The following is a 16,101-nucleotide window of genomic DNA, read 5'->3' on the forward strand; positions in this document are numbered from 1 at the left end:
GTTGTGAATGGAGTGGAAAGATGCAATATGTATCTGATGTGTGCTAAATTTTATATTATTTGTAGTTTGTAGTTGTAGTTGTAGTTTTAATATAATCATAACCTCAGATTCCAGGCAGTAGTATCAGCTAGTTTCACTGGCCAGAGCTGATCTGGCATCAGCTCCTTCTATTTTAGACTGAAAGAGGCATTCATGTGTTTCCCATATCGTCTTCGTTTGGCAGCAGGACTCAAATTTGAAATGCCTCCAAATGCCTCCCTCGATTTAAACCTTTTACTGCTAGCTCTGCTTGTTAGATGGTGATATCATAGGGGTGAGTGTGGAGATTTAGTGCTGTTGCCTAGTCATTTTGCCTGCTGTTATATTAGATTTTGTGTGTCAGAACCAATCAAATTTAAAGCTAATGAATTTACTATTGACAGTGCAGTCGATTCACTCATACTTGTGTTTCCACAGTCAACAGCAGACAGTTTCCAGTCAGTATAGAGTTTTTTGCTAATTATTTTTTTTTCTAACAGAACTGAAAGTACTCAAGCAATCATAATGCTTTTTCACATAAAAAAATTATTAATTTAATTCAAAGAATTTTCCATTTCAGTGTTTCATCCACTTACCCTTGATTGTAATGAGACTGCATTGGGTATTCACACTGAAGCTGCAGCTTCCCAGTTCTCATCACACTTTCCTTTTGATATTTCCACAGTTACTGATTGCATGGTTTTGTTTTTCAGGATGAAAAGAATCAAGTTCTGACCACTAACATCTGGCTACAGCTGGTAAGCCTTCTTTCTTTTTTCATATTTTTTTAATAAAATGTGGTAATAAATATAGTGAATAACAGGGTACTTTGCTTCATAATTTATGAGCGCCGCATCCTTGCTTGTTTTTTTTTCTCTTATACTCATTAGTGGCAGATTCTGCAGAACTATATTGTAGCTATATTGTAATTATTCCACAGTAATGTAGTATCCTGGACATGTAACAAAACTTGTATTACAAATTATCATGCTGAAAAAGTAATACAGTAATATATTCCCAAGAATGTAGTGCTGTATTGCATTCATTACAAAATGTAACGGTACTAAGAGACTAACAGACTAATTTAGAAGTGCTTCTATACATCCCAATACTGAGCTGTTTTAATCAGAACACAAGTTTAGCCTCTAAAAGTAGGCTAGCATTGAGAACCCATACAAATCCATAACTAATGACATTACCTGTGTTAGGAATTTCCCTGGATTGGACACGATTTATTACTTTAACACCATCACAGTACTACCTGCTGATATCACATTAATACCCATCTTTACTGACTAGTGGTAAAACGGTGGACAGTCACAGTTCACAGAGAGCACACAGTACACAGTATTTACCCTATATGGGTAAATCCATTTGTAAGCCATTGGATTTGCTCTGTACTGCGGACAATGTAGTTGTTTAGACGTATTGCTGTAGTAACTGCAGTGTTATTCTTTTCACATTGTACCATACCAATGCCAAACCAAAAGGATCAAAAAGGTGCAAAAAGAACCATGATTTTAAGTACCATTACACCCCAGTACTGATATATCACCTCTACTGTCTGTAACAATGATGTGAGAGGGCAGTGAACCTCAGTCTCTCATGAGGTGGGTGGTCTTGATACCCAGTATCCCACCCACAACTACAGATTTTAAGTGAAAATTCGTCCTTTGTGCTGGGCATTCAATATACTAATATATTGACGTTTTGTAATATTTAGTTTGATAAATAAATATATTTTGTTGAACACACAATATTGACTTAATAGTAATAATAGTTCATATGTAAAGGTTTGTGTTAGACAATGGTTCATTTAGCGTTCAATGTGTTTACACCGTAGCCACTAAATAGCAGTGTTGTACTATGTATTCACACAAATCTCACTGTTCTGATTAGATAAAAAGTAAAAAAAGAATTTACTCACATTTTATTAATATGCTTTCGAATCATATTGGTTTTTCTAATAATAAGAGTGTTTTTCTAAAATTTGATAGAAAAGGTGCAATATATTGCCTTGCTTACAATATCACAGTATATTGCATATACTGAATACTTGCATCATGATACACATTGATACATATTGCTAGAGCTGGGCGATATGTTTCAATGTAATGAGTATTGAAACAGGATATTTCAGGACTTCTTTATGATATACAGCATTTATTGCAATGTTTGAAATAGGCAAAATGTATCAACAGTGGCACAATATTAAAAACTGATATTCAGGTACTCTTTCATGCATAGTACAGTGCTTTTTTGTTCAGAACAGAATTATTTACACTTTCTGTAATGAAATGTTCAGTTGGTCAGGGTTCTTTGAGCACTGAGCATATACTCAAAGCACTTAAAAAAAGAATATTGTGGATATGATATAAAGATTTATCACAATACAATAAAATATCATATTGTCTAGCTGTACTTATTGCATGCCAATACGCAGCCTTAAATCATTAATATTAATATGTGACTTACAGAATATTAGTTCAGGATAAACATTGTTTTAAATGTAATGTGAAATGGGTTTATATATTAACAGAGGGGAACTGATTTTAGACTAGTGTTCTTGTTCTTTATGTGTATGTCATGAAATATTTAGTTGGTCAATGGAGACACTCATCCATTAGGCCATGGAAAGCCCTCTAGGCCTTTAGCTCTCTGGCCAAATAGCTGCATTAGGCAAATGAAAACACAGTTTCACATCATTACAAATTACACTGAAGCCAAATAGGCGCTACCTTGATGGACTCTCGGGGAAAAGGGTGAATTAAGCATCTTAATAAATGTTAGACGAGTGGCCTCTCATTTTTAGCAGAGACTGGACCGCTAATGCTGAAAATGAATTGACTTCTTTCTCTTTCTCGTTTGACCCAGATAAGAAACCAATTAAGAAGACTTGCACTGTAAACACTTTTACTCGCTTTCAAGTGATTCCATATGCTTATGAAAGCTGCTGTTTTAGTTTCTGTTTGGAGTCTTTTCACGCAGCATCTGAAGAGCAATGCACGCATATGAAATTTTCTGATGTTTAAAATTCCACTGCTTTGAATGCTTTGAATTCTCTGTCACCTGTAGTGAGGTTTTAGACTTTAGATTGTCACACATTCCATCTCTGGGCAACCGCTGGTATTTATTATTCATGTGAGCAAATTCATGCACACGTACACAAACGTTGTACATGCATTTTGTTTATGGCTGCAGTTCTTAAACGATACAGTGGCACAAATTTAATTACCTTGTTATCAGTGCTCCTCTGGGTTTATTAAAAAAAAGAGAAAAAAATACTGTAACTGTAAAAATTAACTTAATACGGCTTAGCTTCTGTTCTCTCTCAGTCAATTTCTCTCACCACTAAGGTCACCTTGTCCCTGAAGCCTTGCTCATCTTCAGCTCTTTTAAATTAGCCTCCAGACTGAAGTACTCTTTCAGTTAGATTTTATGCAAAATTTCATCCCCATACAAAAGTTTCTCTAAATCATTCAGTGAACCGCATGGCCTGTAAATGTTTTAAGAAGCGAGTCCTTTTCTATCTGCTTAGTAATGATGGTGAGCTTCTTTAGGCCTAGAGATTTATATATATATTTTTTAGCAAATGTCATAGTCTCTTTGAGTTTTTTTTTTAAATCAGTTACTTTCTTTACTAGTTTAAATTATTTAATGCATTCATGAGTAAAGAAATGAGTGCTGTCAACAATAACACATGCGATTTAGTTAGAAACTTGCATTCATTGTATTTACCACATTAATCCTTTCATCTATTTAGCACCAGAATCTAACTGATGTAAACTACTTTTCTTTCTTCCTCTTTTTCTGTCTCTCTCTGTTTATGTCTTTAAGGATATGCATTGGAGTTGTATCAGTTGTGACAACTGATACTTGAATATTGTTCATAAAGCACAATCTGTGTTTAGAGATAAAAATATTTTTAACTAACACTATATTGCCAAAAGTATCCGCTTACTTTACTAGCATTTGTCTATATAAGGCATGGATGCAGCTGCTTAGCCTTGTTATTGAGCTAATCTGAAGGCCACATAAAGTAAGGAGGTCTGTAGTGATGGACTCTGCAGAAAGTCATTTTTACACTGACAGAGCGAGTTGCTGTCGTTTCATTAACTTTCACTTTATTATAACAGGACTGACAGTTTTCTGTGGAATATTTAGTAGTGAGGAAATATCACGACTGGATTTGTTGCACAGGTACAGCATCACATTACCACGCTGGAATTCACTTCTGAGAGCGACCTATTTTTTTACCATTGATTGTAGAAGCAGTCTGCAGCATGCCTAGGTGCTTGGTTTTATACACCTGTGATCATGGAAGTGGTTGGAATCTGTGTTTATTGATTTGGATGGGTGAGTGAATACTTTTGGCAACATAGTGCATTTGAATACTAATAAAATCCCACTGTGATAAAATTACACTTATTAATTGTGGCTAATTGTGATAGTTAGCCCTAGAAGTAATATGCAGTATTTTATGGACTATAAGGTTCACTATCAGTGAACATCTATTTTCTGGTCTATTTTCATACATAAGGTGCACCGGATTATAATGCAAGGAAAATTTTTTAGGACAGTAGTAAGGAACAAGGGTGTCGCCATGTTTTCTTTGTAATGGAGAACCTGGGGGAAGCCTAAGTATACAAAACTGTAATTCTTAAAAAAATAACTCAAATGAGCGCTGGTTGTTAATTTCTACAGATTTGTCTCCCGAAAACTGTTTATTTGGGTGAGTAAAGTGCTTCGGTTTATTTACAGTAAGTTATCCAGAGCGTTAATCACAGTTAGCAGCAGCGCTAGCTGCAGTTAGCAGCACTAGTAAATATTGCCCGACAGCGCTACACTGAGTTTTTCTGTAAGCCAGGGCAATATCGGCTAGCGGTTCAGTCCACTGAACAGAAAAGAGCTAGTGCTACAGTTAGCGACTAATGCTAATACTGCTCCAGCCTCGGTGCTGGAGACACTTTACCGAAACTCCTGTATAACGCTGTACTTCAGCGGAGTGGCTTTACTGCTCCTTACAACCTGACTAGTAAAATTCATACATAACGTGCACCAAATTATAAGACGCACTGACAATTTTTTGGAAAAGTTTTTTTAATGTAAAAAGTTTTTAATAATAATAGGAGCAATGGTTGTGCATGATTATTTGTTAGAGTGACTCAGTTAATGCAGCATTTCTCAAATAAAACTCCTTTTGCAGTTGTATTACTGACATCATGGCCTACCTCATTAGCCCATCACTAGTCTATACCATACTGCTTTTCTCTTTCTGCACTGATAGATGCTCTGTGTGGGAGTGCTTCTGATTCACTATTCTGGCTGGAACATTGAACACTAAAAACCATTAGCTGGAGGTCATGGCAGCAAAACAGGATTATGAAAGGCGACTGTATAGGCCAGTCGTGTGCATTCGCACTGAGATACGTCCGCCATTAAAGCGCATAATCACATTTAGGCAGCTGTCTTGCTCGCAAAGAATGAGCCATTATAAAACTCCAGACCCCTTCAGCAACCAGCATGCCAGACGCACATTATGTGATTAGATATCATATTGAAGAAATTGACTTGGAGCAGACCACTGCCTAGACTCAGTCCTCAAACTGATTCTAATTTATGAGGGTGGTCTGATGTCATCCCTGAGGTCACACTGTCCACCACTTGGAGCTAGCTCTAATCAGATCCTTTAGAGCTTCTGCTAATGTGCTTCTATGGAAACCTGCCCAAGAATGTGGGGGTAACTGTGTCACTCTTTATTCAGCGTTTTTTTTTTTCTGCATTTATAGCCTAATTAAATGGGTTTTATTATAATTTAATTGAAAAACTGTTGAGGAAATTGTTGACTGAAAATGCTCAATGTAACGAAAATGTAACAAACATTTAGATTTTGTGCTTACGCAGCGGACCATGATGCACTGGCCACATTAACTGCAGATCAGCAGGGGCTGCTCTGTTTTAGGGCTGGTTGAGGAGTTAACCCTTGACTGCCAAACAGTTTAGCACAGTTACTTAGTTCCGACACCACTGTGTCGGAGATACCAAGACAAGTCGTTTTTTACAAATTTCTGGAACTGTATTTTTGTGTGTGTTTGTGTGTGTGGTATCAGCTGTACTATTTAAAAATATCTAAAATATCTTCATTAATTAAAGATAAAATGTGTTGCTACAAAAGAATATTGCTGTCTTTGAATGATGGTCAGCTAATACAGTTTATTTGTTAAAGATATTTCTCAAGCTCATCTTTTCAAATATGCAGCTACTTAACTAGTTAATGCTTTTCTTTCAAGCTTATGATACACTGTCTGGCCAAAAAAGAAAAAGTCGCCACCTGCATTTTACTAAGCAAATAATCTAGGGTTGCTGCAGTTGGTCTGCGGGTCTAGGTTCAGCAACAGTATGTGCTGAAAGAATGAGGTCAGCTGACTACCTGAATATACTGAATATAGACCAGGTTATTCCATTAATGGATTTTTTCTTCCCTGAAGACACGGCCATATTCCAAGATGACAGATGGGGTTGGAATTGTGAAAGAGTGATTAAGGGAGCATGAGATCATCATTTTCACACATGGACTATTCACCACAGAGTCCAGATCTTAACCTTATTCAGAATCTTTGGGATGTGATGGAGAAGACTTTGTGTAGTGGTCAGATTCTACCATCATCAATGCTGCAAGAGCTTGGTGAAAAATTAATGCAACACTGAAGCTTATTGGAACAATGACAGATTGAATGCGTGCTGCAATCAAAGCTAAAGACAGTCCAATGAAATATTACTGTGTGTAATTTGTTTGTCCTGGCGCCCTTTTTTTTAATCTCATTTTTATCAATATCAGTACTCTGTATCTGCAGATACTTAAAAATCTGGGATTGGTATTGGTAAGGAAAAATTTTGTATTGATGTATTTGAAACTTAATTTAAACTTTTTTTTGTCGATACAGGATTGCAAAACAAAATATTGCATTACTTGAACATATCAATATTCTTATCGATGATTTCATGTATTGATCCCACACAAATGGTTGATTAGATAACTGCATGGATGAATGTGTGATTGTTCCTATGAAAGTGCAACAGTGATTGACGTGACTTGATGATTCAGGGCAAAACAGTGATTCCAGACTAGTGGGTGGAAAATCTGAATGACACACACCCTTAATTATCCATGATGGTTTTATTTAGCTCACTGAAAGAGAGCAGCAGAACAAAGCCGATTTGTTCCACTTTGCCTGAACTCACTCTTAATAGCTGATGAACAGAATCTCCCCAAGACCAGCCCTACCGCTCATTATAAAATGATTCATCACAGAAATAAATCTGAATGTCTGTGGAAATGAAACAAATGGTACTCTATATATCAGGTGTTCTCATTCCTGTAGAGTTAACTCCCCCTACCCCCCAATCTCACAAACCCAATCCAGATAATTAAGGCCTTCAGGGACAAGTGAACACTCTAGACTCAGGTGTATTAGATCTGAAATCTCCTGGGTGGTATATCTCCAGGAACCAGGATTGAGCACCCCTGCATTAAACACTTGGTTCATGGTACTTGGTATCAGCAACATCTTCAGTTTTTGATACAGACACCGTGGAAGTATTGACCGCTTTCTATAATCTACATTTTAACTCCTCTCTGTTTTTCTCTGCAGTACTGGGTGGATTATTACCTGCAGTGGAATGTAACAGACTATCCTGGTGTGGCCAATGTGCGATTTCCTGATAATCAAATCTGGAGGCCAGATATTCTGCTCTACAACAGGTACAATAGTGACTCCAATACCAGCATTGACTTATTTAGGCCATAATATAAATATAAAAAATATAGTTAAAAACAGATGTCTGCAAAAATGCAGATGAAGAATGCAGGGTTTCTTTTATTTTTCTTTGACTTTATTTGATTGCAGACAATCTGTATATATTTTATGTTTTGTCTGGTCAACTTCATTTCAACATGGTCATTGTTTCATATATATTTTTTTATTTTTCACATTCGCTCTTGAGGACAGGTCAGGATTTTGGCTGATTTTGATGTTCACACTACAAGCTACGTTGCTCAAATCTGATTTTTCATTCATTCGGATTTGGCTATCTTGATGGTTCACTTTCACAAATGTAAGTAAGCTGTATCTGTGTGTATTGTGAACAAATCTGTCCCTGAAACGCCTCACATGTGCACACTGATACGTGTATAAACGTCACCTTCTTCACCAACAACAAAAAGCGTCATATTTGACAGATGACTCGTAGCTTTATAAAGGTAAATGAATGCGTTAGCAGCTCATATGTGGAGCAACTTTTGCTCGAGTAAAGTACTGAAGTACATGTTCAGGTCAAGGAGTTGAAAAAAGGTCAGGCGGTTTGCTTTTGCTGTTTTTGCAGCTATAGCTGCACAGCTGCACCAAGAGATGTGTGGGTACTAGAGAGAAACACGTAGCGCAAACGACACATGAATTCCGATTTGACCGTTCACATTCATGTTGCATATCCATGGATCAGATACATATCTGGTTTAGACCACATAGTGGCTCAGATCTAATAAAAAAAAAAAAGTTTTGGCATGTTCACACTGCCATGAAAAAATCAGATTTGATCCACATTAAGCAAAAAATCTGATTTCAGTCACTTCAGCCTGGTAATGTGAACGTAGCCTTTGTCCTCTAATGTGTGCAGCATGTAGTTTTACCTTGTCTTGTTGAAAATGCGATGAAAATGCAGTCTGCCTTTATTATGTTCATTTTAATACATAGAATCATAGATCATAGAATTGGAATGATCCATTTTTAAAGAACCGGTTCATTTATATTACAGCCGTTTATGTTTACTATCATCCAATGGATGCAGCAAGAAATGACTATGAAATTGGAACTGAAATTGAAATTGGAGAAAGCATAAATCTTTATTGTATCCCTGTCGATCAATGTCAATTTTAAGGGAATACCTAATAATAGTTCGGATGCACAGGCATGCCAAAGATATTGATTGAAGTGGTTTATGGTAAGGTTTTGGGTCTGGAGGCAGGACCATCTAATTAGACTGCTGCTCTCTTAATAGTACTTCAGTTTATGACTGTTTTAACATCCTTACACTTCTACACAGTGTTTCCCATTGACCTGCTCTGCCCTGCCCCATCTGTCTGTGCTCTTGGGAAAGGCATGAACAAGACTAGTGTGGGCTGAGACAGATGATTATGTTGACTATGTAAAAACGTCCTTTCCATTTTTTCCATTTTATTTTTTATATCTGTCAGAAATATGAAAATATGTCAAGTTATATGGAGGGAAGATGACTGATGAGTACAGAGGGGTATTTGAGGTGTCAGCATGCTTCTCTTGTGATATGTTGCCCTTTCTTTGAAGTTGACCTTGCCTGCCTGCGTGTGTGTGTGTGTGTGTGCGTATGCGTTTTATTTGTGTGGTAGTAGCTGATGCTGCTCTTTTTTTTCCTCTGCTCTGAGGAACATAGATGGAGCTAGCTCCTACTCTGTCTTCATAGCATCAATGGCTATGTGTGTGTGTGTGTGTGTATGTGTAACTAGCACTGACCAACATCTGACATATTTTACCACAGTGCTGATGAGAGGTTTGATGCTACTTTCCATACCAACGTGCTGGTCAACTCCTCAGGCTACTGCCAGTATCTACCACCAGGTACGCTATAGAGGATCTTCAGTTACTTTGTCCTTCCAAATGTGTCCATATGGCTTTAACCTGTGTTGTACTTTATTTTCTATGAGAATTTATGAAGAATATAAGCTGACACGTTCTGTGGGTTAATTGCATGGTGACAAATTGATGTCTTAATTCAAATTGCAAGAGTTTTTGTAATTGTTATGTGGAAATAACATAATACTTTGTATTCAGTCACTGCCTGGATTGCCATAAATATAACCAGATGTTCAGTACTTTTCTTAATGAGGCTCTGCCAGGCTTTAATGCAGTCACTTTTATGTCTTTAGTCCATCAGTCATGTTTAGCATCTTAAAGGGCCCATGTCCAAAATGTTTTAATGCATTTTATATATTGCAGGGCTTTATGTTTACAAAAAATGTTAAAAATGTTTTATTTCACACCCATGTTCTGACTCCTTCTTTATCACTTAAAATTTCAAATGCTGTCTCTGTTACTGCACTGTTACTTCTATAGGATAAATTACCTTTGTTCTGATTGGCTGCCATGTATTGTACTGTATTGTCCCTGGACTGCTTGGCTGCCCTGCAAATTTATGGCTTTCCCCTCTCCCCACACATCTGATTTAACTAATCAGCTCAGTAACGAGCCTTTTCAGAGTGCCAGTGAGTGTGTTAAAGCAGCCAATCTTCTAAAATCTGCTGTTCTAAAAGCTCTCAGAACTGCAAAAGGAAAGAACGAGGCTACACTGTGGTAGGCTGAATCCGTGGGTACATGTAAAAGGAATTTCTTCTAGTGTTCTTGTGACATGACAAAAACTCTGAATTGGCAGCAGGCTTTTTCAGCTTAGCCTCCATATATGCACTGTGAAGTGTTCAGGCATAAGTTTTTAAGACAAGTTAGAGAAATTAATTATTGTACATATATTGTCTTTTTTGCACTGGGGAAATAAGGCAATTGTACCCAATAAGTAATTAGAACAGTTGCTCTTACATAGGAAGATCCAAACTGTGTTTTTATATTTTTCTTTACACGTTATATTAGCAGTATTGCAGAATGAAGTAAAAAAAAAGAAATTCAAAATCTTGTTTGTTTATGAGTTTAATGACATATTGCACTCAAACTGGTACAGACTCCACAAGTGTCTGTCTGTAAAAGCTTCTGAAGTGTCTGTTAGTTGAGTCCCGAGAGTTGTCTAAAACACACAATCTGATCTTTTTGCATAATATTATGATCAGTGTTACGAATTTACTTTAATCAGTAGAGACAAACACAGTAAAAGTGAGCTGATTTTCATTTATATGCAAGTGAAATACACAGTAGTTACACAGCCACTATGCTTACATTAATTCATGTCAAAAAGGAAATACATCAAATAACAGGCACTTTAAATATATTATAAAATATTTTGCATCAACAATGTATGCTTGTTCTACTATAGATGCAGCATGCAAAATGCTAAGCTGATACTTATTGGTTAATAGAAACATTAATTGTGTGTGAGCTGCATTAACATCGCAAACTAAAGAAGCAACCTTTGGCTTAATTGCAATTAGAATTTTCTTGTCACTTTAATCTGTTGAGTAATTGACTGAGGTCTTCCTAATTCAATGTATTGGATGTTATCCCCTGTTTTGGTCTATACTACGTTCTGGTCTATTTGGTTTAGGTTTTTAACACTGATAAGTTTACCAATGCTTTTTTTACTTTGTGTATACCAGTTTTGTATGCTGTATTTGACTATGATGTTGATTTATTTAGACTGAAAATGCCCCGTTTAATGATGCATTGTTTTTGTCCTTGTGTTGAGGCTGAAACAGCAGAACTAAAACTCTGGACTTTTGTCTTTTCTTTTATGCTTTAAGCTACTGGTAAAATAGTACAACACACTGCTAGCCAAGCTATTTACACACACTCTAACATGGAGAATCTATGTTTCTATCTTTTCAATATAGACACGCATACCTTTAAATTAAAGCTCAGTCAACACTCATAGTCATTAAAAATCCAGTTGTTTTTTATATCTGTTTATAGCATATAATATAATTCTATGGTGAAATTAAGTAGTTTAGTAGTTGATATGGATTTAGTCACGATTATTTTTATCATTCTCTCTATTTGTGCTTCCTTTTAAGTATTCTGATCCAATGCATGTTGAACTGCATTTTGACAGTTCAACATTTAGAGCCCTAGACAGATTTTGCAAAACATTCTGATAGTCTATATAAAATTACAATTATAGGAGACATTTACACATACGAAATGTTATTTTTAGGTAATCTTACTTAAATATGTCTTCAGTTGAGATTTAAATATTAACAGAATGTACATATTACTTTGAATTTGATCATGTTTTGAAAGGAAGGCACCCTCAGGATGCAGGTTTCACATCCTGCTTTGGGAAACCTGTAAGTGAAATCTAGTATTTTTTTTTATTCATATAATTTGCCTTTTGCAAATGTAATTTGCATTTTTAATATACTATTTGTTTATTTTATGTGTATTTATTTCTTATAATATTAATATGTCTCTTTGTAAAGGGCTCTTGAATTGCCTACGTAATTTATCATGCCCACCAAAAAGCTTTCATTGCAAATAGTTTAAAATAAAAAAGGAACTGTGAACGCCTGTGGCAACCCTAGGTTTTGGGCTAGTTTAAGCTTTTGACAGATGGGTTTTTTTGCTGAACCTGGCAACCCTGACTGCAGATAGCCAGAGTGTACCAAACTGACCATAATGTGGGGGTCAGCAAACAGTTGCACAAAGAATGCAACAGTGTTAAACACACAGTGTTTTGGGTATTCTAGTGGTATTCTAACTGTAGACGTGTTTGTCCATCACCCCCACCTCCTCTGCTTCTCCTTCTCTTTCTCTTTGTCTCACTGCTGTGTGCAAAATAAGTGAGTAATAAACTTCGTATCTCTCTTTATTCTTTATCTCTCACTGTTTTCATCTTACAAATTGAAACAACGACAAGCAAACAAGTATTTCACTGAAATCCTGGCTTTTACATATTATTGTAACTCATAAAATCATAGAGGAATGGATGAGGATAATATGTCTGCATTCTTGGGGTATTTTTGTACTTGTAAGTGGAAAGACATTAAACATTCTAAAGTTTGCATTTTACTGATTCATTAATTAGTACACACACTACAGACTGTACATTTAGAACCTCAGGGGGTACTAAAACAGCACTGTTAGGATCAAACTGTAACTTGCACAGCTGTCTGTTCAAATTAAATGAACAGATCCACATGATCCAAACCCTAATGGAAACAAACCCCTAGCAGTTAGTTTTCTCCTCCAAGCATGTTCATGTTTATTAGACTTGAAGCAATTTGACTTGGCAAATGCTAATGAATAAATTGGGGAGGGAGAAAACGTGAATGATCTGTCTTTGCTTTGTTCATTTGATATGTTTCTAAGTTTCCTATAATATAAACAATAACACTGCCAAGTATGACCCATATTATTTACTGGGCCTGTAGTGTGAACACCACTCTCTATTATGAATCACCAGTTTATGACCTTTAAGAATGTCATTAGGATCTCAGAGTTATGGTCAGTCCAGGACAAAAAGCTTTTAATTGAACACAGTTGTAATGTCAGTGTTCAGCTCACAAGTGCTGACCTTGGATCAGTGCACACATGTTGTCCCTACACAGGCGTGTTGAACTTGAGGTCAAAGAAAAGTGAAATGTTTTCACTGTTTCAACCTTTTTGCTTCTAGCCATCAGGTATCTGTCAAGTCCTTCACACTGTAAGCTCAGTTAGAGCAGTGAAACATTAAATTGGACATTGCTGTGGTTCTGCGCAACATGAATCTGACACCCTACTGAAGTCTATTGAATACATGTCAAGACACCCTTCACAACTGATTATGATTCAGGGGAGTTAAGTGTTGTGTTTCTTCCTGAAGTCAGCTAAGCCCTCCGGCTCAGCTCTTTTGCCAGGAATGTGACTACAGTGCCTTCCAGGCTGCTTATCTCTACATTGCCCTAGAGGATGTCAGTTGTCACCTTTCAGCCCACCTGCCCACTCTCAAATACACACTCACAGACACACACACACACATATACACACACACACACCTACCACAAAACCCCCATCTCTCAGCTTTTTTTGCTGACCATGCTGCCAAGAAAAAAAGGGCCCATTGCTGACAGATATCGATGTTTGCACAAACGCCATCATTACTCCCTGACAGTCGAAATATAGAAAAGCTTCCATGAGGGAAAGTGCATGATGGGTTACGGGCAAATAAGTGCGCAAATGTTTGTGGTAGACACTGAATACCCAGGGGGTCGTTGAGAAGGGTCTGGAAGCCCTTATTGCTTTGGGAAAAATAATGCAGGAGAGCAGGAATGGCTGGGCGGATGGGGAAAGGCCTGGAACGTTCTGCAGCTGCTCAGTGATTGGGAACAAATTGGATTCGTGGACATTTGTCTTCTGAGGGACACGCTCAGTTTAAATTAAAGAGCACGTTCACCCCATCCACCCTCCTCCAACGTGACCTAGCTCTCCCTTTCTCTCTCTCTCTCTCTCTCTTTCTTTGTTCTTTGTTTGTTTTTGTTTTTTTTACTTTTTTTAGCGTATATCTCTGTCTCATCTTTCTCATCATTCAATCCTTACTTGCCTAATAAAACTTACAAACATATAGAGCTTGTTTAAACCTTGGATCAACATATGTCGTTGTCCTAAATTTTTTTTTTACATAATGTGTATCATTAATTGTTTTTTTATATTGGGTCTAAATTTCATGATGATTGGACCAATAGAAAGGATCCACACTTTTTTCCTTTGCCTGTTTGTTAAGTTGCTGTTTTAAAGATGTTTGTCCAACAGCAACAATATGCTTAATATTCGGATCAGATACTGATATACTTTGACACGATTCTCTTGGCCCAGCATGACAGATATGATCCAATTTTACCCATGTAAAAATCACGTCAGGTTTTGAATTGTTTTTGTTTAGATTCCAAAAAGCTACTGTAACTATGGTTTTTCATCTGTTACTACAAGTGCATTATATAATGTGAAATATGCGGAATTCTTTTGCAAGTCTTTGTCCGCACAAAGTTGACACATTTCTGCTTATGCCTATGTAAAAAATATTTTTTTGAGTGTTTTATTATGTCTGTTTATTTACCTTGTTTACATTTTGCCCAGAGCTATTGGCGTACCCAAAGATACTCTGTCTAATATTATTTCCAAGTAATACACAGTACTGGAGATGCACGAAGACAGAATCATGTTGGCACATGTGTTTTAAGCTCATGTGCTAAAAACATCCTGTTTTTGTTAACATAGAATGAATTTCAATCGAATTTTCTGCATTTTTGTCTGAATATCTGAAAAAAGTTTTTTATGACTGTTGTATGAACTCTGTGATTTTATTATGATCTATATTCTCCACATCACTGAATTTGAGTTGGGTAATCCAATTGTAAAATCTAATCACAGTGGATCCTGTATCCAAACTTGATCCTGACACTAAAAAACACTGTTAATCCAAGGTATAAATAACCAATACAACATTGTCTCAATACAGCTTCTAGAATTGCTGGTTCAAGCCCACAGCAACAGGAAAATAAAAGCAAAAAGAAGCAAAGATTTTTAAACATAATCCATGTTTTACTCTGGATACTGGGCTTTTAGATTAAATAGACAAAACTTGCCAAGATCTTGGTTAGCGCTGAATGTTTCAAACTCACACTTAATGATTTAGAGTCTAGTTTAGAGAATGTCGATGATCAGGTTAGGGGTTCAAATGGCGTTTGGCAGTCAGGGAGCTTATTAATGGTAACATGGTAATCGAGGTGGATGTCCAGGAGTATGTGAGGATGTGACTGTTTATTGCAGTCTGGGGAGCTTCAAGGTGAAGGTCCTCATTACAGCCAGAGTGATGGGCTTCTAGAAGTAATGTCCAGCATGTCCAGGCCCTGCCTAACCTTCACAGAACAAGAGCAAGAATCTATCTTGTTTTTTTTTTCTCTCTTTTAAAAATTAATATTACTGTAATCTTATTTTTTATGTATCTTGTGTGGAGAACAGGGGTGTGAATGTCTAATACATTTGATAATACTGCCAAGGTAAAGTGACTGTACCCCATATATCTTCTCCAGGAATCTTCAAAAGCACCTGCTACATAGATGTTCGCTGGTTTCCCTTCGATGTGCAGCGGTGTGATCTGAAGTTTGGCTCGTGGACGTATGGTGGCTGGTCTCTGGATTTGCAGATGATGGATGCAGATATCACAGGATACATTGCCAATGGGGAGTGGGACCTAGTGGGTATGTATACTGGTACAGAGTTTACGCTGTTTTATTCGTTTTGTCATCAGCTGGTCTGCTCATTTGGGCTGAAAGATCTGGATATAAACAATAATATAATAAGTTAATTCTGCTACTTCATCCATTAGTGTCTTAGCTTCAACTTTCAGGCTTCACCT

General features: G+C 36.7%; 1 protein-coding gene across 1 annotated transcript in view; it reads left to right on the plus strand.

The window, feature by feature from the left end:
* LOC103033738 (neuronal acetylcholine receptor subunit alpha-7) overlaps positions 1-16,101 on the plus strand; it is a 41,341-nt gene that overhangs the window by 8,419 nt on the left and 16,821 nt on the right. The window contains exons 3-6 of the mRNA XM_007231195.4: positions 732-776; positions 7,671-7,780; positions 9,589-9,668; positions 15,776-15,943. Coding sequence (XP_007231257.2) covers positions 732-776; positions 7,671-7,780; positions 9,589-9,668; positions 15,776-15,943 — 403 coding nt within the window. The remainder of the gene's footprint in view (positions 1-731; positions 777-7,670; positions 7,781-9,588; positions 9,669-15,775; positions 15,944-16,101) is intronic.

Source organism: Astyanax mexicanus, chromosome 2 (assembly GCF_023375975.1).
Source record: "Astyanax mexicanus isolate ESR-SI-001 chromosome 2, AstMex3_surface, whole genome shotgun sequence".
NCBI lineage: Eukaryota > Metazoa > Chordata > Actinopteri > Characiformes > Acestrorhamphidae > Astyanax > Astyanax mexicanus.